Here is a 26,512-nt window from a genome sequence, read left to right on the forward strand (position 1 = left end):
AGGAGCTCTGCTTCCTACCAGCAAATATACGAGAAAGTTAAAGAAATATCCCAGCCGGCAACAACTCTTTAGGAACAACTCTAACAATAAAGCTCGGAGCGTAAAACAAACACAGAGCCGCCGGTTGGGAAACGTTTGATCGTTCGCGTTTTCTCTGTTGTACTCGGTTTGTAGTTCAGATGGGGGGCAAAGAAAAGGAGGTCTCACTTTGATTATATTTCGTCTACTGGAAAAGTTAAGCACAGCATCATTAGATAACTGTTCAAATAATCCTAAATCTTTTTTTTTCCTCATTTCTGAGCGTGACGTATGCTTTGATGTAAACCAATAAAAGCATCCCTAAATAGATTTCTGACAGCTGTTTTTAAAGCACAAGGTGGATAGACAAATAAATGTTTGTTCAGTAAAGCAGATTCTACATTGAATCTGTCTAAGTAGATAATTGAGTTAAGGCCTTTTCTGCTTCATTTAAACCACTCTACGTCGGGATTCCCTCTATTTTGACTTCTAAAATACTAAATGCTGGCAAACCTGAACTGGATTGTTTTGACCGAATAAATAAAAAACTATCTTTGACCTCTAAGAGCTTTAATCGGATTTTGAAAATTAAAAAAAAAAGCTGAAATTTAAGACTTAGTCACATGGGGTGCATCTTCAAAACGACTGAACTGTTCTCTTCATTGTGTCCTTCCTTATTTCCTAGCTACCTACTTTCTTTCTTTCCTTGTGTCCTTCTCCTCCTTCAGGACATAAAAAGAAAGAAGTTAGGTAGCTAGCACAAATTATGTCCTCTCTCGCTCTTCTCCTTTATTGTGTCTTCCCTTCGTTCACGTGTCTTCCATAATCACTTTATTTCCTTCAGTTCTCCATTGTGCGGCTTTTATATAGATAGATAGATAGATAGATAGCTTTATTACAGACTCAAGGTCCAAATTACAAAAAAGAAAAACAAATAAAAGAATAAAAGTACATTAAAAAAGAAAAAGAAAATTCCTAGCCTTTCAAAAGGCAATCATACCAATGCCTCCAGAGTACAGATGAGTATTTTACTGCACTATATTTAACATTAGTCAACAGTTGGATAGTACTATTATTGGACTCATTTAAACGACAAATACATTTATACATAAGCTTTCTTAAAACAGCCATTAAAGTGCTGACTCGAGCAGATACAAACAGTTCACTAGCACTTGTGTCCTATCCTTCCTGAAATTATTCCTTCTGCTCTCCTTATGTCCTTTGTTTCGTTTATTGTGACTTTGATATATATTTTTTATTGTAAAATGGCCCAAAACGGACCGGAAACTCGGAGACCTTTTTTGTATTTATGTAATTCTTTCTGGTGACGATAAAAATTAAAAGCTACCTAATTATTTTCCCTTTGCCTTCCAATTTTGGCTACTCGTTAGCTCGGAGCGGTTAGCAAAGCAGCGGAAGAACCGTTCAGCTCACCCGTCGCCTCGGTCATAGACGATCTTTGGATCGTCGGCCGTTGACGTGTTTACAACCGGGGTCTCCTAGAAGAACATCCGGAGCTGGGCAGCGCAGGACCAGGTCAGCTGACTGTTGGCATCAACTAGCGGCTGTTGTTGCCATCTCACCTGAAGAGGAGCCCAGGGGGGAGGAAAAGCCTCTCGTCTGTCTCTCCCCCCCCAAAAAAGGCTTCGAGCCGCTCACCAGCCGGAGCGGCCATTAGCCCCAGTAACCGGCCACGTCTCCCCGCCTTCCGCAGGGATGAGTGTCGGCGCTCCGAGAGGCCTGGCCAGCTCGGGGCAGAAGCTCATCACGGAGATGCTCCACCCGCTGTCCGCCGCCGAGGAGCCGCCGTCCCCGGGGCCAGATGTCACCGTCAGCGCGGAGGAGAAGGAGAAGGTGAGGACGGGCTAGGAGCCAAATGCTTGTTTGTTTGAAAACGCGAAAGAAGAGAAATATGAGCCAAACGAAGCTCCATAGAAGCGCTCTCTTTCATCTCGTTTTATTTATTTTAACAGGGACAGCACAACTAAGACGTGCTGGTGCTGCGTACACGGAGATTGTAGCAGAATGCTGGCGTTTGACCCATGAAAGCAAATGAAAAAAAAATAAAAATAAAACTGCTTGTGAAAATTCGGGGTTACAAATTTTATATAAAATGCTACGAAATAACAAGTCACATTGCAAAGATAAAATACACAAGTCAGATTAGTTCAGACTAGGTGGGAACAAGTCAGTGTTCTTCAAGTCCCAAGTAAGTCTTTATCAAGTCTAGTCCCAAGTCTGAAACTTCTAATTACGAGTCGTTTGGAGTCTTTAATAATGTTGAAATGCATGTTAAATGTAAATAATAGAGCATGTCTTCTTTTTTTGCGTGATGAAACCAGAGCAGCTGACCTAACAAAACAGTCAAATTAAATTTAGCCTGAAGAACAGTCCTCCTTTTGAATTATAGTTTTCCAGAATATTCAGTGAAAAATGCAACAGAAGAACTTCACATTCAGACCCAAACGAAATTACTCTTGGGAGGATTTAAAAAAAAAAATTAAAAATCTGGTTAATTTGACGGGCTGTGCTGCAGCTCACGCACACATACTGTTTGTAGATCCTGATTGAGTGAAACAAATTAATGGTGCGCACGTTTTAAACGATAGATGTCTTAAGCTTCAGAGTTTGGGTAAAATATCAAGTCTTTTCAAGCAAACAGGTTCAAGTTCAATTCAAGTCTCGAGTCACTGGTGTTAAAGTCCAAGGCAAGTCACAAGTCTGCTAACACTATTTCAAGTCAAGTCTAAAGTCCTAAAATCAATGACTTGAGTCCGAGTCATGTGACACGAGTCCCCACCTCTGCAGATTAACATTCACAGTGTTGATGTTCTTTTCAGCCAATGTCTGATGGCGACTTCAGATCCTGGTTGACCAAAAGTTTTTCTGCACCTTTTGACCGGACGGTTTCCACTTCCTTCGGCTCTTGTTCTCACGCCTTCATTGTTATATGTTTGTATTAGTTGACAAACTAAATCCGGGGCAAGACCAGTCATGCACTCACATGTTGTTTTAGCAACAACAAAAAAATTAAGAAAATTGTCAAAACTCAACAAGTGATGCTTTTGGATAATTTGGCGTCGATGCCACTTCACAGGTTTCGGATCGAATGCTTTTAAAGTTAGCTTGTTTAATGTGATTAATGGCTTACAGGTTTTGAAGCCTGGTGCCAGATAATAGAGCAATAATATTATTGGATGCATGTGCATTTAAGCGGCTTTGGTGGATATACAGGGCAAATAGATTGTTAATCTTCATAGTCTTGGATTGTTTCCGAACATGACCACCAAATCTTAGTTTCGAGTCAAAAATAATCCCCAGATATTTAAAGCCTGACATTTCTATTCATATTTATTTTGAAGTCTTTCTGCATTTTTCTTTGTAGAGAGAAACACATTGAAACAGTTTTTGTATACTTTAACATTAAGCAATTTTCCTTGACCCATTGATCTATTCCCACCAGCTGTTTCGTTGATAATTCAGCAACGTGATGAGGAACATATGCTGTCACATAAATTATTGTGTCATCTGCATACAGTTGGAAGTCTGTATCCTTGCAGATTTAAGGCAAATCGTTTATGTATAAGCAGAAGGGCAGAGGTCCCAGTATAGAGCCTTGTGGTACACCTAACGTCATTTGGGGATTGGTGCTTTCTTTTAGTTAATAAACTCGAATATAGAGCTTAAACCAAATCAGATCTGATGAATCGAAACCAGAACAATTTGAGTTTACACAACTAGCCTGTGTTCATGTTGTCACGTTAAACTAAAAAAAACACTTTGTTTGTGATTGGGACATTGAGTGCTTTGAAAAGTGGAAGTACCCGATGTTCAGCATTTCTATGAATGAAAATATCAAGTGTGTTGATATTAATTACTGCCGCAACTGCCCACAGGGAGAATCTGCCAGCTTCATTCTACTAGACGCTGAACTCTGTCGCCCGTTCTTGGCGAAACAGCTGAAGCTCGGTCAGATTGGTCATGAAGAGTGTCTGTGGACAACAGTTTCAAGCCTCAACACAGATTGTCCATTGGATTAATGTAATTTAAGCCATTTTATCAAATGCATATGCCACAGACCCTTCTATCGTGGCTCTGCATGGATTTTTAAAGTTGATATCCTTGCAGCCTTGAACAAATCTTCCCATCGGCTCATCAACCAGTCACCCTGTCCCAAATGGAGAGCAGCGTCTTCACCACATGCCTCTTACACCCCTATGTTCCTAAATGGGCAGGGTGTTGCCTTCCAGTTGTTTTTACGCCGAGAGTAAATCACATTCAGGTGAACTCAAGTTAACCTGAAAGTTATCAAGTCGGGTTGTTTGCACATATGTTGCAAGACATCAACGACCACGCTTCATCCTTTTTTTTTTTTTCTTAGTCTGGAGAACACAGATACGCAAATTCTAAAGGGGGTGGTCATGGCATCCTTAACAACCTCTAAGTGCTGCGTAAACATGGACGGAGCATGCAAGAGGATCACAAAGCTTTTAAAATTGATTTTTGAAGAAGGCGGCAGCTGTGGCCCCCCATTTCAGATAGGCGGTTAATCATTGCCAGTAAAAGAGACGCTGGTGACTCTTCGTCATGGTTACTCGCTTTTGTGTGGCGCTGCGGTTCTTGTCCTTGTTTTTCTTCCTTCCTGGTTCGGGCGGGAGAGAGGGAGGCGACTGGGATGCGCCTCACTGGAGAGAAATGAGGGACAGACGGACACAAAGCGGTTCATAATTGTGACGGGGATGGAGGATGGTGCGTGGTTTGGGAAGTTGAACGGACACACGTCTGAAAAGGTGTGGCTTTCCGCCCCCTTTCCTCTAATATGTCATCGTTTAGAATAGGGCTGGGTATCATCCAGGATGAGCCGATTCGATACGATTCTCGATACGTAGTTCACGATACGATAGTCGATATAGCTCAGCTTGATTTGATTTGACTCCAATATCGATTATTTATTGTTTTCAAATTAATGCTCAGTCATTTAATCAACAAAACCAACCAAATATTATATTTATGTTCAATTTATTGAACACTGATATATTAACAGGACAATAAAGTGCATTTGGTTCAATGCATTTAACATATCACATAAACCAAAAATGTGCCCAAACGTCTGATTTTTATTTATTTTTTTCACTGTATAAACGTCTGATTTAAGATGCGTCTCACTTGCTCTTCCTCGCTGTGAACAGTAATGGTGCGCTGTAATAACGCCCCCTAGGGGTTGGGAGGTATATCGATATTGAAATCCAGAATATCGATATTAAATCGTTTTTAAAAACATCGATATTAATCTTTGTTTCGATTTTTTTATGCACAGGCCTAGTTTAGAAGTCGCTTAGATCTGGTAAACGGACCTCGCTGGTTCTCTGAACGCTCTTGGTTTGGTCAAGAACGTTAGTGAACAAATGGCCTCCTGGAGAGCGAGGAACACAGCAGACCAGTCAGAGTGGGGTGGGTTGGAGCAAGGTTGGGTTATACAACAATATCGCCAAGCTTTAAGCGTGCTTCATCCTATCATCTGAGAAATGGAAACGGCTTGGCACACCTACCAATCAGAGAGGTTACTCTGGGGGAGCTGCAGAGAGCTGCAGCTCAGGCGGGAGACTCTGTCGACATTAGACGACGGTTAAGTTGAGATAAGAGCGGCAGGAAGACTTTATGTAAGAAACCTCTTCAGCGGGCACAGGGAAGCTGGTGACGGTTGGTCAGAGATTATGGAGCTCAGCAGAGGGCAGTCCTGGAAGACGATGGGCGATGGGGGGGCTCCACCTTCCAGCTGGACGATCTTAAACATGCAGCCAATGAAATGGGTTTGGTCAGAGAACACGCGTGTTGTCAGGGCGGCTCAGTTAAAAGCCTCTAGAACCCAACCTGCGGTATGATGTTCCAACCTGACCGGCTGTAGTTCCCCAGGTGTGCAGAGACGCGTCCCCAAAGCCTTGCAGCTGTAGTTTCTGGGGGGAGGTAAGAATCTCCTCGTGGTCACGAATACAAAAATACCCTTTTGTCTGTTTTGCGGCCGTATCATCACAAGTTGCTGTGACATAACGCACAAAACAAGGCCACCTTTTGTAACTCTTTTTATTTAATTTTTTGCAACTTCCTCTCTTTTTGGAACCAACAGCGACCGATCAGCTGCTCAGTAGCAGAAACGGATTTGGGGCCCGCTCAGCTGGCCCGGCTGCTCATTCGCAGCACCGTCCTGACGCGGCGTAATTATCCGGGCTGCGATCACCAGAGCGGGTCGGCTCTGTCAGCACCCCGTCGGCGCAGGGAAGCTGTCGGCGTGTCGAGCGGACCGAGGAAAAGGAAGACAGAGGAGCGGCTCTTCTCTCTGCGCCCGGCTGAATTTGACACGTTGCACACGTATCCGTTCTAAAAGGAATAAAAGCTGCTCTCGCTTCCTGCGTACACTTCAGGGCTGGGCGATAAATCAATTTAATCGATTAATTCGAATTTAAAATTCTTTAAGATTTCATTTTTGGAAAATCTGGATTTTATTTTCATTGTGTTTCCATGAAGAGAACAGCATGTGATGCTGAATATATGTTTAGGCAAATGTATTGTTAAAGTATTGTTAAGTAGAAACTTTTTTTTTTTTTACCATAATACGAGGTACTTCATTTACTTATTTACTTTTTTTTAACTTAGTTTGAAGTTCACAAGTGCAGTGAAGCCTGTTCTTAGCTCAATGTGTAATACCACTAGCAGCAAATGTTTTGTTATATTTTCATTGTTTATAATGGCACGGCTGCCATCTTGTTTTACAAGCACGTTTCACAGCTTGTTTTTAGTTGCACTTTGAATTCAGGTCAACTCCCTGACGAAATGCTTGACATAAAAGCAAGGTTTTAAAATAATTTCTTTAATTTCTTTTAATGAAACAAAAAGGAGGAAAAAAATCGATTAATCGGATTTGGTATGATAAAATCGGAGGTTTATTTTTTAATCCATATTGCCCAGCCCTAGTACACCTGACTTAGTTCTGCGTGTGAGTCAAGCCGCGTTGTTTTAAAGTTTTAAAAGCTTTCTGGCACATGCAGGGTCTCTGTGTGTGTGTGTGTGTGTGCTGGTTACATGTGTGCAGAAGTTGTTGGAAGATGAAAACTGCAAGTTTGGCCATAGTAGTGCAACTAGCTCCGCTATCTCTTTCTCTCCTGTTTTTTTTTTTTTTTTATCTACCAAGACGGAAAATAAGCAGCCTTGACTTCTTCCTGTTCTTCCGTGCCCCAGTCAGAGAGCTGTAGCTCAACGGAAAACTGCTTTATAAGCATTTAGATCGCTGTGCCGGGGAGGGAGAGCGATCTCACTGAAACGGCACCAACGTGACGTTCTCCTCCTCCAGCAGGAACCGGGCCTGACCAACGGCGTACCCGAGGAGGCGTCCAGCCCGGCCTCCGCGTCGGTGCTGGTCAACCGGCTGCAGCTGGACGAGGACCCGGAGGCAGACGCTCAGGACCCGTACGGCTCCGCGGAACCCTGCGACCTCTTCGTCACCGTCGACGACCCCAAGAAGCACGTCTCCACCATGGAGACCTACATCACCTACAGAGTCTCCACTAAGGTTGGCTTTCATGACACATTTTTGTTTTTTGCATTGAATGTGACCTTTATGTCATTTAATGATCACGTCTGACGCTCAGGAAGGGAACGCCTCCGTGGTCGTCTGCAGACGTCCTGCAAAAATGCCGTCGGCTTCGGTTCCACCGCTAAAATCAGCCGTCCGCTCCATTTTATAACAGTTTTTTGTTGCTAGGTTAGACTACGCGACTGGATCATATCGTACAATAAACGCTGAGTAAAGTTACGCCCCGAAGTTGTTCTTAACTGGCAGATCTGGATTCTAAGAAGTAGGAAGGAAACGAGGCAAGCATCAAATAAAAATGGTGACATCCTGGACTTAAAGATAAAGTCATGAATGTAATCTGTACATTTATTACATCCGGCTTAGGTTACTGCAGCAGGGGTACAAATAGAAACAAATAAAGAGGGACAGAGATGGAGCTGACCAAGGACATCAATGGAAAGTTGAGTGGAAGGAAAATGTGTGCCGCTACTCCTTTTTTTTTTTTTTTTTATGTCATACAAATATGGGAGAAAACATGGGTATTCATTTTTATGTAGATCTGTCTCAGTCTATGTAGAAGCATATATATATTTCACTGGAAAAGACAAATCGGTTTTGACCGCTCGGCCGGGAAACGCTGTCACCACACAGTTGGCCGTTTGTATCATCTTTCGTTTTATGAGCAAGTAAAGGTGAGAATAAATCGGCTTTAACTGCAAGAACAGCGTCTGGACATTTCCTGTTTACCATCTCACCCCGGCAAACGCGCATCAACCATGAGATTCCGGTTTAAAAACACTCCAGTGGCTTTAAGCGTTGGCTTAGCCCCTATAGTCCATAAATCTATGGTTTTATTTTACAGAAATTACAAAAGAACAAAGCCTGTTCTGAAACAAATCCACATGAGCCACATTCAAAGTGTCATGAAGCCATTTTTTTTAACTTCAAGCCTCATGGCATTAACGTTGACACGAAAGAATTAAGACACAAGATAAAATATCCATAAAAACATAAAGAAGTGATAAGTCCCTAAATTTTCAATAAGCTTATTACTGTTGTGGTTTCCTGCTGTGAAATATTTCTTCACTATTAGGCCTGGCCTCAACACACCAAAGCCACGTTGCAATATTGTCTCACCTCTTATCTGACAACGTGTCAGCATCTTCAAAAACTCAATATACGCACCAGCCACACTCGGGGTCTCTGCACAAACATGTCGAATGTCAAATTCAGGTGACATGAACTGGGTACAGAAATGTGTGAAAGGCACAAAAAAAAAAAAAAAAAGTCATCAGTGCCTGAACTTGTAGAGTCTGATGGAGGGCAGCAGAGACTTTCTCCACCTCTGTCACACAGAGGGATGGATACGGATGAGAGACGGCAAAAAGAAGCAGGAAAAGACGAGCCGTGAATGGGAGAAAGTGTCATCATGTGAAGCTTTTAGTACTTTGATTAGCTGAAATATGTCAGCAGGTTTTGCAAATACAGTAGAAATCAATCATCGGATGAGCTAATGCTAGCTTGCAGAGTCCGACCTCCGGTTGCGGTTGCGGTGAAAGACGGTTCAGGACGGCTCCCCATTCTTGGAGTCAGGTCATTATCAATGTCACGATCGCTCTCCTCCGCTCTTCCTCATCCAAAACACCTTCATCCTCTTGAATGTACGCTTTGACTGAAATATTCTGGTGTACAGCAGAAGTCACGGTTGACTCTCTTCACCACAGTGCGGCTGCAGCCGGTATCTGCATAACCAGGGTTCCCGCGGATCCTTAAAAAGTCTTAAAAGGCATTGAATTCTGTAATATAAAACTAAGGCCTTAATTAGCATTAAAATGTCTTAAATCAGTCTTTCTTAGGTCTTAAAATTGTTACCAGGTCATAAATAGGATTTTATTTTTGTAATCCTTATCAAACAGTTAAATAATTGACACAATTATATTTTTTTAAATTTACCGAACGGCTCAATGTAACATTATTGGTTCCGTCCCGATAGCGGAACCAATAAAAACTGTTGCGGCCGGACCATAGCTGCGAAAAAGAGTTGGCACTGGTTATGTTGTGGTTTTTAAAACTGATTTATAGTTTATTTTAGTAGGGAACAAAACAAAGTTTGTGAATTCAGTTCAGTAGTTGTTAAAAATATATCTGTAATTTCTTCCTATATGGAATGTTTTTCAAAATTTGAAACATGTCTACTGGGCCAGAAAGTAATGGTTTATATTAAAATAAACATTTGGGTGAAGTTGTCGCAACCAGGTTTTTCTTGTTTATTGTGAAGTTGGTCTTAACTTTTTATTTCAAGTGGCATTAAAAAGTCTTAAAAAGTCTTAAATTTAACTTGCCTTATGCTGTAGGAACCCTGATAACAGGGGTGGCTTTGCTTTAGCTGAAGCTATAACGTTGTAGCCGTAGACTATAGCCAGACTGTATCTCTTTGGTTCATTTGACCACAGACGTTCTGGGGCTGTACGATTTTTGGCAAAAATCCAAATTGTGATATAGTTCAACCATAATTGCGATTGCGATTTAATGATGACTTTTCTCTACATTAACCACAAGCAACAAAATTGGCCTGTAGATTAATATGTTTTTGAACAAGGACTATTTAAAACAAGAAATGTAACTTTTTATTAATCAGACTATTATCATTATTCAAGAGAATCGCTTTTGAGTTGAACGTCAGTCCTCGTTGAACATAAAGTGCAACAAAAGGAAAAAAAGTTGGTTATATATTAAACAGTTTGACCGCCACTTTACGCTATGATGAGATTCTTGGTAAAAAGCATGATTACATAAACTCTAAAACAAATAAGAAAATTATATGATCTCACTGCTGCAACTCTTTTCCCTTCCATGTGGAGAAAACCAATTTTAGACATATAACACTTAAAGGACGCTTCTGATCCATTCATTTTTACAAAACCAAAAAACTGCAGACATCTGAGATTTGGAAATTGCATTTTTTTTATTGCGATCATATTGCAAATGCCATTAATTGTCCGGCCCTACATTGTACCACGAGTCGTCTGAGCATCCACATGCAGCTTTGCGAGCCACACTAGTGCTGCTGTATTAAGCATTTATCCTGACAACTCCTCTAGTCCTGTCATGATCTTCAACATTGAGCCTGCTAACATAATCCTGAAGTGATGAACATCACTTCCCAGATCGATGGGCAGCAACGGTTGCCTCCGTGATGACTGCGGATGGCTTCCAGCTCGAACACTTCAGGGCAGCTGACTGCCAAAACTCCTGGTTTCACAAACATTTGCTGAGCAGCGTTTGTCCCTCCGGCCTCATGTCGAAGCACGGAGGCTGTTTTCTGTGCTTTAAACTGTGCCATCATCATGTTATAAAACTACCTTGAAAGTGCATTTACCAGCACCTTGTGAGCAGTCAGACCGTGGCCATAAAAAAGGAGCAACAGGGTAATAATGGCAGCGCTGTGAACGTCATCTGAACTGAGCGTAGTCGCCGCGGCTCTTTAGAAATGAGCGTTTGTCTAAAGGAAAACGCTCTAAAGGAAAAAAAAGAGCGCTCAGCTCCTCTTAATCATTAAACCGGTCAGATGTTCCCTGGAATAAAGATGTGCGTCTATCAAAAGCAGCAGACGGATTGATTTGCAGCATATACAAGTTCAGTGGAGTCATTTTATTTGTTTGATGTCGGTACAGGTGTTAATGGTAAGCTTGTTGGTTTTTGCTCCAGTAGCAGCAATCCAGAAACGCGAGGCAGCTTGGAGCAAAGCCCGTCCGCCGCGGGTAAGATTGTAGTTACTCTTTTATTTTCCGTGGCAAATAAAAAAAAAAAAAAAAAAAAGTGTTGGCGTTGCACAAGCGGTCGTCATGGACACTAATGTTTCGTTAATGTTAAACACCGGTGTCTCACTCTCACTGCAGGCAGGTTTCCATCACAGGACCTCCCCCCTTTTCTAACGGGGACTTCCAAACATACGACCAGAAGTGCTTACACTACGCGCCGTGGAACGGCCTCTCCAAGGCCCTGACCTCTAGTCTGTTTGAATTAGACGGAGCGTGTCAGAAAAGAAGGAAAAGTTTGTTTAAATTTTCCTAACTGCAGGCGAATTCTTACAGATGAAGGCCAGCTCCTTTTTAGTGTCGTTTCAGAGGCTGTGCTGAAGGGCAGTTTGTCAGGTTTGCTTTTTTATATTTAACTACTGTAAAAGGCGCTCGCCAGTCTGTTTAGTATGCCGGTAATCCGCTCGAACCTCAGGCGCCTGGCTTCTGAGGCTGCGTAGAAATGCCTGGGACAAGAAAAGCACCCGGTGGCGTTAATGGAGACTAGAGGGGGCAGGATGTGTCGTCATCAGATCTCAGAGGGATGGACGCATTCAGGAGAAAACGGACGTATATTACAACTCATGTTGCGGTATCTCAGTGTCAGAGAACGTGTTTTTCTCTGAGCACGTCTACAGGTGGCCCTATTTTAGTCTTAATGGCCTTAAATGATCAGGAAACCTCCAGTGAATCCTAATGACGTGTTCCTGTGTTTATTTATTTATATATATATATATATATATATATATATATATATATATATATATATATATATATATATATATATATATCTATATATATATATCTATATATATATATATATATATATATATATATATATATACTGCATATGCATTTGTTATGGTCTTTAGAGGTTTTATAACTTAAATACTTAATAAAAAACGCATTAAGACAGCTTTTTTTCCCTGAAATGTCTATAAAACTAATCAGAAATGTGTTTATTTATTTTCCCCCTCCATCCAGACGTCACGGATAGAGTTCGACCTTCCGGACTACTCTGTCCGGCGGCGCTACCAGGACTTCGATTGGCTGAGGATAAAACTAGAAGACAGCCAGCCGACCCACCTCATCCCTGTACGTCCCCAAAGCTCCCCGCAGCCCACTCTGTCCCACAGTGACGCTCCTCATTCACCCCCCCACCCCTCTCTCTCTCTCTTGTCTCCAGCCGCTGCCTGAGAAGTTTGTGATGAAGGGCGTGGTGGACCGCTTCTCGGAGGAGTTTGTGGAGACGAGGATGAAGGCTCTGGACAAGTTCCTGAAGCGCGTGGCGGACCACCCAGTCCTGTCTTTTAACCCACATCTTAACGCCTTCCTGACTGCCAAGGTAAAGCAGCAGCGGACTCAGACGCTGATAAATCATCTGGTAGTAGTGGTCCAGAAAGGAAAGCCGTCCCGCCCGTATATCAATGTAGGGCAGAAAGATGCAGCAGTCAACTATAGAACATCTTGAACAGCATTCTCCGCATGTATAAACCAAACAAAAACACTTTAAATAAGTTCATTTGTTAATGTAGTGGAATAATCTCACGCTGGAAAAAGAAAAGAGAAAATCCCACCCTTTAAGTTTAATCAATTTGTGTGGTAGTTATAATGCTGGACGTATAGAAAAAAAAAGCATATTGATAAATTAGAGATCATATTGATCGATATCGATAATTATCAACAAATTCCAAACATTTATACCCGTTTTATGCAGTTGCTTAGCGACCTATTATTAGATACAGAACTCACAAACACTGAATTCAAACCCAATCCTTTATTCAACCAACTTTTTACCAAAACTGCAAGTTTTAAAAAAAGAAAAACGCGTGCTCTCATCTCTTTAAAGGGGCGGAGCTTGGTGACGGCCTGGGTCTGCGTTTGTGATTTGGTTGGGAGGAAGAAATGACTGTAATATTACGTCTTACGTTATATATACATTATATATTGCATTCTAGCCTATAATGTGTTTTATATATTATATACACATTATAGGCTAGAATGCAAAAGGAAGGAAAACTGTTATGAACTTTTTATTGACATTTATGGTATTTTTAATGATCGATATACGTCTAATCAATCAATATATATTGTCATTGAATTACCATCCAGCCATAGGTTGTTAATGCATACTTTAATTGTTGTTTTACAAAATCACTGGAACTGGCTCCCCAACCAATTCCTATGAAATAAATGCATGTATTTTAGTCTAAAACTTTATAGACTTTTTTTAAAAGTTCATATAAGTCTCTGGGAAATAAGGATGTAAGTATTAGTATAGTATTAGTATCCTGACTCCCCTTTGGTCCAGTTAGTTTAGTCACTCTTCAAAATGGGAAAGAGAAGAAACCATAACAGAGTAACGTAGACGCTTGTTAATTTGCATAAGTCAGGAAATGACTATATAGGAAATGTATTTAAAGTAGGTGCAACGATTTAAAACTTTAGCACAACTTGGACTGTGAGAAAGTTTTTTTTCTTACCACAACGTCAGGAGGGACAACCAGCTCTGAAGTTCAGTTGTTGCCATAAAGAGTGGTCTCTGTTAGACGCTCTCTGCTATACATGTTAATCTTTTCTTTGGAGGGTCGGTCATAAATGCAAAATGTGCGGCATTCGCTTAAATTTACTGGAGCTCTTTTCTGCAATTTTGAGCTTTGAGAACCATCATTCTTGCAATAAACACTCCCAGGGGGGCGTAGAGTAAAACGAAAGATCAACGTGTGGAAAAGCACACTGTTAATTACTGAGTTAATGTAAATCGATCAAATTAATACTGAATCGATGCCACTGTAATAAAAGATGAAGTTATGCGTTTATCATCGGCATACATCCCTACTGGTTACCCTGACAACCTCCGTCCCTGCAGGACCTGAACAAGCGTCAGGGTCTGGCCCTGCTGACCAAAGTGGGGGAGTCCGTGAAGCACGTGGCGGGAGGCTACAAGCTGCGGGCGCGGCCAGCTGAGTTCTGCGCCATGGGAGAGTATTTGGACACGTTCAGCCAGAAGCTGGGAACCATCGATCGCATCGCTCAGAGGATCCTCAGGGAGCAGTCAGGTATCGGGAAGACGCAACCGACTGGGGCTTAGCTGGAAGACGGACCAACTAGGTCCGTTATTGATATCCGACTAGGAAGAAGTCTGGAAATGATGTAAAAGTGTTCAATAACTCTCTCAGGTATTTTAATGAACAATCAAAAATTCATTTTAAATACAGTTTCCGTTTAGAATGAGCTGGGAAATGTGGCAGCAGCATCATGATGCGGGCTGGGTCAGGGAAGCTGATTAAGGTTGATGGGAAGATGAATGCTTAAATTAGAGCAACGCTGGGATGTAAAACCTGTTAGAAGCTTCAAAGACTGGAGCCAAAGTTCACCTTCCAACAGGACGATCATGAAGAAAAACATGCATCCAGAGCTGGTGGAACTAAGCTCAATATGAACAAGCAATTCAATTTTGTTTATCTAGCATCAATTCACAACACGTCATCTCAAGGCACTTTACAAAGTCAAATTCAATCAAATCAGACAGATTGGTCAAAAAGTTTCCTCTCTAAGGAAACCCAGTAGATTGCATCAAAGTCCCGACAAGCAGCATTCACTCCTGGGGAACCGTAGAGCCACAGGGAGAGTCGTCTGCATTGTCTATGGCTTTGCAGCAATCCCTCATACTGAGCAAGCATGAAGCAACAGTGGAAAGAAAAACTCCCCATTAACGGGAAGGAAAAACCTCCAGCAGAACCAGAACCGGGCTCAGTGTGAACGCCCATCTGCCTTGACCCACTGGGGTTACAGAAGACAGAGCAGAGACACAACAAGAGAGACAAACAAGCACAGAAGCACACATTGATCTAGTAATCTGTTCTACATTAGATGGTAATAGCGGGTGAGCCGTCTTCCCTGGATGATGTCACAGTTAACAGAACGCCAGACCAGGTGTAGCTATTATGAAGAAAAAAGAGAGAACAAAAAGTTAAAAGCTGAAATGACGACAAGCAATGCAAAACTGGAGAACAGTAGAAATCAGTAGAGTGAGAAAAATAGGCCCCGATGTCCTCCAGTAGCCTAAGCCTATAGCAGCATAACTATAGAGGTAGCTCAGGAAAACATGAGCAACTCTTACTCTAAGCTTTGTCAAAAAGGAAAGTTTTAAGATTAGTCTTAAAAGTAGACAGGGTGTCTGCCTCACGGACCAAAACTGGGAGTTGGTTCCACAGGAGAGGAGCCTGATAGCTAAAGGATCTGCCTCCCATTCTACTTTTAGAGACTCTAGGAACCAACAGCAGACCTGCAGTCTGAGAGCGAAGTGCTCTGTTAGGAACATACGGGGTAATCAGAGCTCTGATATATGATGGAGCTTGATTATTAAGGGCTTTATACGTTAGAAGGAGAATTTTAAATTCTATTCTTGATTTTAACAGGAAGCCGAAGGGAAGCTAAAATTGGAGAAATATGATCCCGCTTGTTGATTTTCATCAGAACTCCTTCTGCAGCATTTTGGATCAGCTACAGAAGACTTTGAACTGCATTTTGTGGACTTCCTGATAGTAAAGAATTACAATAGTCCAGCCTTGAAGTAACAAATGCATGGCTTAGTTTTTCAGCATCGCTCCTGGACAGAATGTTTCTAATTTTGCCGATTATTCCTGAGGTGAAAAAAGGAAACTCTGGAAACCTGTGTAATATGGGATATAAATGCCATGTCTTGGTAAAAAAATAACACCAAAGAGACAAACCTGTCCTTCACTTAGCGCTGAGGTGTTTATCTGCAGAGAGCCGCTGCAGCTCGACTCCTGCGTGACAAGTGAAGCTGTAAATACGTGTGAAATGTTCGCCGTCCCCATCTGTTGAGTTCGATGCAGCCCTGTTACCACCTAGAACAGATAAGACGGCAACCGTCTGAAGCCGTTATCTAAGCACGTTTTCCTTTTACTCCCCCCCCCAGAGTACCTAACAGAGCTGCGCGAGTATGGCGCCGTCTATTCCAGCTGGGCCGGGTCAGAGGAGCAGCTGCAGCGCCCCCTGGAGGGCGTGGCCGGCTGCGTGACGACGAGCTGCGGCGCTCTGGAGGATCTCAGCGACAACATGAGCCAGGACTTCCTGCCGGTCCTCAGAGAATACGTTCTCTACATCGAGTCCATGAAGGTACGGCTGCGGTCAGACTGAGCCGGCAGCGGGGAAACACGCCAACCGTCCATCCGTCAGCTCTTAAATTCACCAGTTTGTTTGGTTTCCTTTATTACAATATCCCTCGACCCCATCGCATGCCTTTTAAACAGAACAGCCACGCTTGTCCTCACCAGGTTCCCCAGGTCCACAAAACTCAGGCTGCCTGGTTCAGTCGACGCTTTTATGATCTACCTCAGCAACTCTAGAGGGACAAAGATCAGCAAGACAGGCATCTGTTATTGCTTGCAGTTTAGATAGCATTATGGTTTGGTAAAACTAGGAGATTTCCACAGGTTTTACCAACAGTTGTTAGTTTTACACTGCAAAAACAGGACTAAAAATAAGTAATATTGTCTTGAAATAAGTGTATCTGTCCTTGATTCGAGCAGGTAAATAAGATGATCTGCCAATGGAATAAGATTTTTGCACTTGAAGTAAGAACAACTCATCTCCGTCATCTTATTTCAAGTGCAGTATGTCTAATTATCTTATTTTAGGGGTGAAAATACTCATTCCATTGGCAGATAATCTTATTTACCTGCTCAGGTCTAGGCCAAAAACACTCATTTTAAGAACATTTTTCTTATTTTTAGATCCGTTTTTGCAGCGTATGGCCTCTTGTAACCAGGAATGATGAAAGAGTTAAGCAATGAGGTGAAATTGCAAGTTCTGACCTTTTGTTGGGACTAAAGTGAAATAAGTTTCCTTTTCTGACAAAAGATAAAGGAAGACAGGGAAAAACAATGTTAACACTTCAGAGTTTCTCCCGCTGCCTTTGAGTGCCGGAGCTGCATCACCTTTGCTCCCTGACTAGACAAAAAGCACCAGTGTTTTGTTTTTTTTTCATTTATTTTTTGCGTGCCTCATGTCCTGTCCGACTCCTAACTCAGCAGACCTGCCTGCGTCTTAGCATCCGTCACGCGCCGTTTCTTCGAGAGTGCGCACATTAACTTGGAAGCTTTCCCCCCACTTGCAGAACGTTTTGCGGAAGCGAGACCAAGTGCAGGCGGAGTACGAGGGCCGCCTCGAAGCAGCCGTGTTGCGCAAACAAGAAGACCGAACGCCGGTAAGCAGCATCCTTCCTTCCTTCTCACTTACCAAGTGTTCACTTTGAGGAGGCTCTAATCGGCTGATGTCGGATCTGTTGCACGTCTGGAGAGTAAAAAACGTGTGTGTCTCAATCTTTTCCCCCCGCTAAAACCTTCCCTCCACACCGCAGCTTTAGATCTTGCTAACGAGTAGCGTCGAAAGCCCCGGTTCCCCCTGTAGCCTTTAGTTTTTCTCTGCTCCGCCGCAGATTCCTGTGGAGGTGGAGAAGTGCCAGGACAAAGTGGAGTGCTTCAACGCCGACCTGAAAGCAGACTGGGAGCGCTGGCAGAGGAACAAGAGGCAAGACTTCAAACAGCTCCTCACGGGCATGGCCGACAAAAACATCAACTATTATGAGAAGGTACGCGGGCCCGAGGTCACGAGCTGTCGCTGGAACTTAAAGGCAACCCCAGATGTCGCTTTGATGCATTTGTTTCACGTCATAAACCGCTAACTTCTATTTTCTGATTTTATGTCACAACCAGCACAAGGGTGTGCGTAGTTCTTAACCGGATAGCAAATGATATGCAGGTTTTTGAAATCTTTTTATCCTATATACCCCTAAATAAAACCGGTACCTTTAGAAGTCATCTAATCTAATCCATCTGTGCGTGGTTTAATCTCAGGATAAGTAAGTAAACTTGGATTATATAGCGCCTTTCACAGGATGAAAATTACAAGGACATCACAATAAAAACAGCCATGAAACAATACAAAAAAAAGATAAAAAACAGCATAAATGCGGCATCATAGCATGAAACTAATTAAAAACTAGTTAAAAGTCAGTCAGAACAAGTGCACTGCAAAAGCAGAACTAAAAGTAAGTGAAATTTTCTTGAAATCATTGTATTTTTCCTTGATTAGAGCAGGTAAATAAGACTATTTGCCAATGTAATAAGATTTTTGCACTTAAAATGGGAACAATTCATCTCTATCGTCTTATTTCAAGTGCAGGGTGTCTAATTATGTTATTTTAGAGATGAATTGTTCCTGTTTTAAGTGCAAAAATCTCATTCTATTGGCAAATAGTCTTATCTACCTGCTCAAATCAAGGAAATATACATTAATTTGAAGACATTTTTACTTATTTTTAGTTTCCTTTTTGCAGTGTGGGTCTTCAGCTGCTTCTTAAAAGAATGAACAGAGTCAAGACAGCGGAAAGCTTTCCTTCCACAGTCTGGAGGCCACGGCTTTAAAAGCCCGATCCCCTCTGGCCCTGAAATTCGTTCCTGGAACCATTAACAGTCTTTGGCTGGAGGATCTCAGACCAGGAGAAGAGGAATATGGTTGTAAAAGGTTGGTAATATAAGCTGGAGCTTAGCCACTCTGGGCTCTAAAATTAAAACTGTTAAAGAATTGACCTGCTGTGGTCACCCCAGGTTCTTTTTCTGATTAATGTGGTGTTTCTATTGTGTAGACTTCTGTAGTAATAAAACGACTCTTGAAACCAAAACTATATTTTACCATATTTAATCTAAAAGGCAGCTTCAGTACTGGACTCTCGTACACAACACAACGGGCAGATTTCTGGACACCAGAGCGAGCGCCGCGTTCATTCCTCACACGGACATTAAGTAGGACCCATTGGGTCCACCCATTCAGGGGCGTAAATGGTATGACATCAGTGTTCTGTTCATCACATCGGTGGAGAAGATCGTACTCTAATGCAGACGTGTCCAAGCTGACACATGTTCCCCTCATCAGTCATTCTGTCCAATCCAAGTACGTCAGCCTGTGTCTCCAGAGTCTGTTGTCTGTAACTTCCATGGTAACTGCCTTTCTCAGTCCAGTCTCCGTAATCTCATTAGTTCGTAATAAAACAAACTCTAAAACGTACCGGTAGCCAATGTAAAGAGATTAAAACTGGGGTAATGTGCTGTTCTTTTTCTTGTCTTGCAGCACTATTCATGAATAATCATCTCTAATTCAGCCTTTGACACCAAAAGTTCGAAGCTTAGAAATATTTCTTAGCTGAAAGAAGTGTTTTTTTGATCAATCTGCGAGAATGACTCTAGTGACATGGCAGAATCAAAAATGATGCTGAGGCTATGTATCTCTACTTAAACTGACGGTCCAGTCCAGACCAGGCCCAGCGATCCCCAAACTGCTTCTGACCCACAAAATACCAGCAGACACAACACTGCAAAAACAGGTCTAAAAATAAGTAAAATGTTCTTAAAGTTAGTATATTTATCCTTGATTTGGGCAGGTAAATAACATTATCTGCCAATGGAACGAGTATTTTTACCCCTAAAATAAGATTATTAAATATCCTTCACTTGAAACAAGATAATGGAGATGAATTGTTCTTATTTTAAGTGCAAAAATCTTTTTCCATTGGCAAATAATCTTATTTACCTGCTCAAATCAAGGACAAATACACTCATTTTAAGAACATTTTACTTATTTCTAGTTCCGTTTTTTTTTTGCGGTGAAGAATTGCATCACAGTCAAATAAAGTGCATCAGATCTGTACCTTTCTTTATCCGGTGTAAGTAAATCGCTTTACCTTTTTTTTACTGTTTTGTGTTTAGTTTCATTTCTTAAAAGGATCACAAGACCCCATGCTTGTTCTTCTGCATCCTCCGTGTACTAGAGAAACATTTGCACAGGCTCACAAGGATCGGGGGGAAAAAACAAAAACTTTTTGACCTGCATGAAAAACGAATTTGACGTTCTCGCGGACACGCTCCATTCAGTTTTTATGCTGCGTTGCAAAAAGAAACGGTGACTATAAAGTGTGACTTAAAAAAAAGCAAATGTCCTCTCTCCGCAGTGCCAGGCGGCATGGGAGTCCCTCATAACGCTGCTCCAGGAGAAACAGACTGAGGACAAAACGAGTGAGACGGAGCTGAACTGAACTGAACGCGAGCTCTCGCCTCACGCTCACCCACGCAGAGGAAAAACGGCGACTAGACGGCGGCCTCCCGCTGCTAAGGCCCGCCTCCCGTTCTCCGCGAGAGACGATGACACGGCAGGCAGCCGCCTTCCACGCGGACGCGGCCTGTGATGGAAGAAGGTAATGAGTGGTGCGTTTAAGGTCAGCTGGGAAACTAGACAACCTTCTGTACAGAGCCTTCTCTCTTTTTTTTTTTTTTGTTGTTCTTTTTTTTTCTACGGACTTTTTCTACCTAATACTTCGGATTAACGGTCTTTTTGTTGTTGCCAACGCTGCTTGTGTTTGTCTAACTCCGTTTGTGGAGAGATGCCTTTTCCATCCGCCCTCTCCGCTTTCACGCTGAGCCAAGCGGAGCACCGAGGACCCCAGGTGCCACAGTTCAATAAACCAATAAGTTGGTAAATGAGTATTTATGAGTTCAATAAAATTGTGAAGAAATAAATACGTTTATTATTTAAATGATTAGATGCTTTATGAAAAAATGATTAAATGAGAAAATGGTTGATTAGAATTTGAATTCGTTAAATGTTAAAAGCATTCAGAATTATTTTGGATTTAGGTATTTCACGCTTTTGCCTGTTCAATTTATTTTAAGTCAAGCTATCCAGTGGAAGTCACTGGGCAGGGCGGGGCCAGGCGCTCCGACGCATGAGGGGATTGGTCCACAGACGAGTTGAGTTAACCAATCAAATGTCAGAGTCCATTTAATGGTCCAAACTGACAGTTTCAATTATTTCCTGATCAAATGTGGAACAAGAACATATGATAAAACTGAATAAATATGGAAGTAGTTATATATATAATATGAGTTGAACTGCTCATCAATGAATTCATCATTCATTTTTTTTAAATTATATATTAAGTTATTGCCACGTTTAAAAAAATATATATATACATTTTTTGAGTTAATGCACTACATTTTTATGTGGATCATTATATAGGTATATACATATATAAATGTTTATTTACCAAATACGAAAATCTATTGGAATGTGGCCTTTTTTTGCCCTCAATAAAGGAGAATTTGAACATTCCCCCCACCCCCCCACCCCCTCCTTGCTAGAAAGGGAAACTCTCTGAAACAGTTATGCCAAAAAATTAAATGAGACTTACCGTAATATTTTTTTCTGCTGTTACATAGTAATCGAATTACCGAAGAGTCAAAAGAGTTCTTCGTTTTGCACGGCTCATTGCAGGAATAAAAAAAAAAAGAGTTTAGACATTTTATCCCATATTCTCTTCCAACACCGGTTAAATCAGGGCTGTGGTGACAAAAGCCATACATGCAGTTTTACATCAGCTTTATTGATGAGTGTCTAACAGCACCCCCTAGTGGCGGGCTTTTAACGGTTTCATTTCTCATTTTCCTGTTGGATTTTGTTGTTGTAATGAGCATTTAAAACCGCAGTATCTTGATATTCCTGCACTTCTTCTAAAACCTAAAGGTGGCAATGTTGAGCAGGGTGGGATGCGGCTTTGGAGGAACTTTGAAGGAAAAAGTGAACGCTTTATAAACAATAATAATAAAAAAGAAACAGTTCAGAGCTGGAATAGCTGAGTCATTCCAAGTTGCCGATGCTTCGAGCGTAAGGAGGAACTCAAACCACCCGATTAAAAAGTTGATTTTGCTCCAGACAAGCAATCTGTTGCAGAACCTACGTTCATGGCGATGCCGCCCTTCCTTCAAACGGTTATTTATTAAACGGAAACGGCGTGAAGCCGTCATAGTGTTGACTTTGTGGACACGTCTCCAGAGCTGTGACTCAGTGGGGAAAACATCTGAAGCAGCCTGGCAAAATATCCCAGTTTATGTGTCACACATGTTTTTTTTTTTTTTCTTTCTCATTGAAGGGTTTAAAAAAAAAAAAAGCCTTTGCTGCCCACAGATCAAACCCAGAATTCATGTGATGGCTGTCAGCCACAGGAGGAAGATGAAACCTGCTGAAAATGTCATTATTTCTGCCCTCCTTATATTCCCCTCCTCAGCTGTGTGTGTCTGGGTCGCTATGACTTAGCATTAAGTAGCAAAATGTGACCAAGGATTTCAGGGCAGGCTCAGCCGTGTGACATTATCCCGACACCACATTCACTTTTCGCTTCGGTCCATTGTTGCACAGATGTAGCCTCAGATAGTTTTTTAATCTGTCTGGTGAAAGAAGAGATTTTCACAATAAAGGTACCTTTTTTTTATTTTATTTTTTTTAAGCTGATGCCACACTGCTGGGCCTGCCTTCTTTGCAACCAAACTTAAAGGGACGGCTTGGTGTCCGCAGCTTTTGGATGTTCCCAGCTGCCTTTGTTTTGTTTTTTTTCGTCCCTCATTCTTATTTGTGTTTCGTGAGCTTTAAACCTTAAAGCAGCTACCGGTACTTCTTTAATCGTACTGCCAGATGTGAAAAAGGACAAAAAAAAAAAAATGAAGGAAAGTAGATTTGATTCTGTTGGCCTGTAAGGGCCAGACGGAGAAGACGGTCCAGGTAGCTGAATAACCTGAGGCAGCTACGACGGGGGGGGGGGGGAAGAATATCCAAACACAGTATCTCTTTTTGCTGGTAACGTTTTCTAATACTGCTGTATTAAAACAAACATTTTTTTGATGCTTGCTTATATTCTGCGCCCTCTTCAGTTATCGGCATCCCTGGTGTTGATTTTATAAAGAGCCTTTAAACAAGCGGACGGCAGTGATGATCTGAAAAGAACCGGCGTGAGTGAGTGCTGTGGCCACTCTTTGCCTCGTTATCAGTTTGTTTGTTTTTTTTTTTTTTCTCTCTGAGCATTGTGGCAACATGAACTTGGGTTTATTTCTCGTGAAATGTTGCAGCTATTTCTCCGACTGTCGATGCGGGCAACTTGAGGAGAGTAGCTCTTTTCTTCCGTGCACATTTGCTTCTCTTGAAAGCCGTGTTCTCTCGTCTTTCCCATTTTGAAAAAAAAGTGATTTGGAGAAACGGACCTTTTTTTTTTATGGTGAGTCGTATCCATACCTCACCGAAGCAAACGGCAACGGTTGCTAAATTAGAGGTTTTTTTTCCGATAAATGTGGAAAAACTATAATTTGAGTTGTTGCATCTATATTATGGGAATTGTTAAAGGGGCTATAGTTTTTGTAAAAGCCTTTTTAAAAAGAAAATTTGGATTTATTTTTTTTTAAACCGGGTGAGATCTGCAATAAAAGACGAATTTGTGTTCAGGCTTCTTACATTTCTCTACCAGGAGTGCCGATAAATGTGGCGGGGGCTTTTATTGGGCAGAAAAGGCAAATTAATCGGTACTCCAAGGTGTTTACCTCAAATCGAGGCAAGCAAGGAAAACAAAGGTGAGAGTTTAAATGTCTAAACTTAGTCGTTTTACCCCCCCCCCCCCCCCCCCCCCCCCCCCCCCCCCTCAGTGAGAGGCGTCGTCTGATTAAAATATTGGAATAGTAAAACAGGTACTTGTGCATCCGAAGAATGGAAAGCTGGTTCGGGTTGATCTTCTGCATCACACAGGCCCGGTTCTGCGCCGTGCGTTTGCTGATGTCTTTTTGTTTGTTTCTGCACTAAACGTGTCTGTAACTACATTTCACTTGGTTGCTGCAGATGACAGACTTGCGTGAAGCGAGGCTGGCTTTGTGTTGTTATTTTTGTTTTTTGTTTTTTTTTCGGAGCATCCAGATCGATCCCAAAGGCGTCTTTGGTTCAAACCGATTCAGGTCGCGTGTCCCTGCAGGGACGTCTGAGCGGGCGGTTTGGGTCGGGGACGTTTTTTTTTTTTTTTTTTAAATGCTCTGTGTGCTCCTGTCCTTCCTGTGTAACCTCAGCTGTGCAGATGAAATCAGATCTTCAGGAATCCAACGTGCGTGGAAGTCAGAGCTTTCACCGACGTGAGTTCAGATCTGGTTCTGTCCGTCTCCTTTCCGCCCCAGTGTGCTCTGTTTACGTCCCTGATTGTACATTTGAATGTTAATAACAAATTGTTATAATTCTTATGAATAAGCTTGTATACTGATGTTTTTGATGCAATTTATCTTTACCACGTTTTTTTGGATATACTGGACCAATAATAAAGAGGATAAATGAGGTTTCAGCTGAAGGTTGTTTCTTTTTTTATTTATTGAGAAAAGCGAAATATCTCAAGAAAGATGAAGGTAGACAGGGGCTGGCTGTAAGTCTTTAAAACTTTATTTTTCATTCACATAGACATGTGTGAAGATAATATACGAACAACCCTGTTGCGCATCAGTAAAATTATACAATTAGAATTAGATTCAGTACAAACAGTATATATATTACGATGTAAACTGCTGCAATAAGGATGCTGTAATAGACATTTTCATCTGATTTCTTAAGTTGAGTGGGTAGTTTCTCATAGGAAATTTTTTTTTAAAGTGTAAACAATGCCTTTTACGCAATTTGAGTCCAAATAAAGACCGTGATCATGTCTAAAAAGTCAAGTGAAATCTAAAACGCACAAGTTTCAGGGTGTGGACGTAATCGATTTTGTTCAGTTTAAAAACAAGGCAACGAGGCATTTTTATTCCATTTACTATAAAAATATGTTATAATGTATTTGGTTAAAGCAGTACATGAAAGCTGCATCCGACAAAAACCTAATGAAATAGTCGCTCCTAAGCTGTCTTTGCTACCAGATGGTTTATGTGTGACTCGCACCAACAGTTGGATTAAAAAGCATCAAACCTGCCACCTACCGTCACATTTAACAGTAAATGATTTAAGCTTCAAAACTAAATTTTATGAGAAACAATTTCCAACTATTCGGAAAACAAATATTTGAACAAAAAAAACTTGCTTTGGCACATTTTTAATATTGATATTTGCTTCTATTGAACCATACGGGCCTTTTCCAGTATGGTGATGGACCCCGCCTCTCCCCTGATTCAGTTTTGTCTCTATAGTGGCGGTTCAGAACACGTCAACTCAAGGCACTTTACAAAGTCAATTCAATGAAACCATCCAGACGGATTGCATCCATACCGGAAATGCGCGTAGCGACAGTGGAGAGGAAAACTGCCCTTTAACAAGAAGAAACCTCCAGCAGAACCAGGCTCAGTGTGAACGGCCGCCTGCCTCAAATGACTGGGGATGCAAAAAGAACACAGGAGGACTGATCCAGGATTACTTTCTATGTTAGAGAGGGTGATGGCAGACTTGCTCCATCGGTGGTTTTGTCTAGGAATGAAAAACAGCCAAGCAGAAAGGATCTGAGCCAGTTTTCCACACAATAAGGGTCAGCGTCAGTGACTCCTGGAAAAGGGCAGCTAAAGGTGACGGAAACCTGAAGCTGTCAGGTAAAGCACAAACAAGCCAGAGAGACAACTTATGAATTTTCTGTTTATTTACTAAAACTTTTTTCAAAATGATAAGTTGACAGAGTTCCACAGAACAGGTCAACCACAGACCAACTTGGCCCTCCCCAACAAGACAAGAAGAAAATTCCCCAAAAAAAGTAAAAAAAAAAACAAAGCAACTGGACTTGTTTTCCGTAGTTGAAGATGTTTCGCTTCCTCTCCAGGAAGCTTTCTCAATTCAAAAAGTCTGGAGTAATGTGGAGTAACAAGCTATATACCACTGCCAAAACAGTTTTTTTACTTTTTTTTTGGGAATGACCATGACCTGGATGACTGAGAATCTTCACCGACAAGAAGAAAACTTAAATAGCAGAAAGGGGAAATACCAACTAACACTGCTTAGAATAGCACTAATTATCAACCTATAAAAACATATTTTTGGGTTAGGACTGTCTGCCCAAAGTAGAAGAATAACAGAACAAATAATAAACAAAATATTCCACTTGGTTATTTATGTTTTTTTTAAGGAGAAGCAGCAGCTGGAGTCTTTCCGTTGTGGCGCTCCTATCACTAGTACCTCAAACAAAGACACGCTATTACAGATTACAGAGTAACAGACTCACAAAGTTAACTGTGTGCACTCCAAAGAGTGGACTAAAAAGTCAGCTTATTAAAAACATCAAAAG

At 41.6% G+C, this 26,512-nt stretch overlaps 1 protein-coding gene across 5 annotated transcripts; it reads left to right on the plus strand.

Annotated features, from left to right (window-relative positions):
* The first annotated feature begins 1,480 nt into the window (after positions 1–1,480).
* On the plus strand, positions 1,481–22,318 carry LOC105923802 (sorting nexin-30). Of its 5 annotated transcripts, none has more exons than XM_036134159.1 (9): positions 1,481–1,876; positions 7,362–7,582; positions 12,367–12,477; positions 12,569–12,727; positions 14,252–14,441; positions 16,328–16,527; positions 17,528–17,617; positions 17,849–18,001; positions 20,417–22,318. In XM_036134159.1, the coding sequence occupies exons 1-9, from the start codon at positions 1,735–1,737 to the stop codon at positions 20,498–20,500; spliced, it is 1,350 nt and encodes a 449-aa protein (XP_035990052.1). In that variant the 5' UTR covers positions 1,481–1,734; the 3' UTR covers positions 20,501–22,318. The 5 variants fall into 5 exon arrangements, with proteins under 5 accessions (XP_035990052.1, XP_035990054.1, XP_035990053.1 ...); XM_036134161.1 differs by having other exon boundaries at positions 1,481–1,872; positions 7,367–7,582; XM_036134160.1 differs by having other exon boundaries at positions 1,482–1,872; positions 7,364–7,582.
* Positions 22,319–26,512: the final 4,194 nt, after the last annotated feature.

This window comes from Fundulus heteroclitus, unplaced genomic scaffold, assembly GCF_011125445.2.
Source record: "Fundulus heteroclitus isolate FHET01 unplaced genomic scaffold, MU-UCD_Fhet_4.1 scaffold_754, whole genome shotgun sequence".
Lineage (NCBI taxonomy): Eukaryota > Metazoa > Chordata > Actinopteri > Cyprinodontiformes > Fundulidae > Fundulus > Fundulus heteroclitus.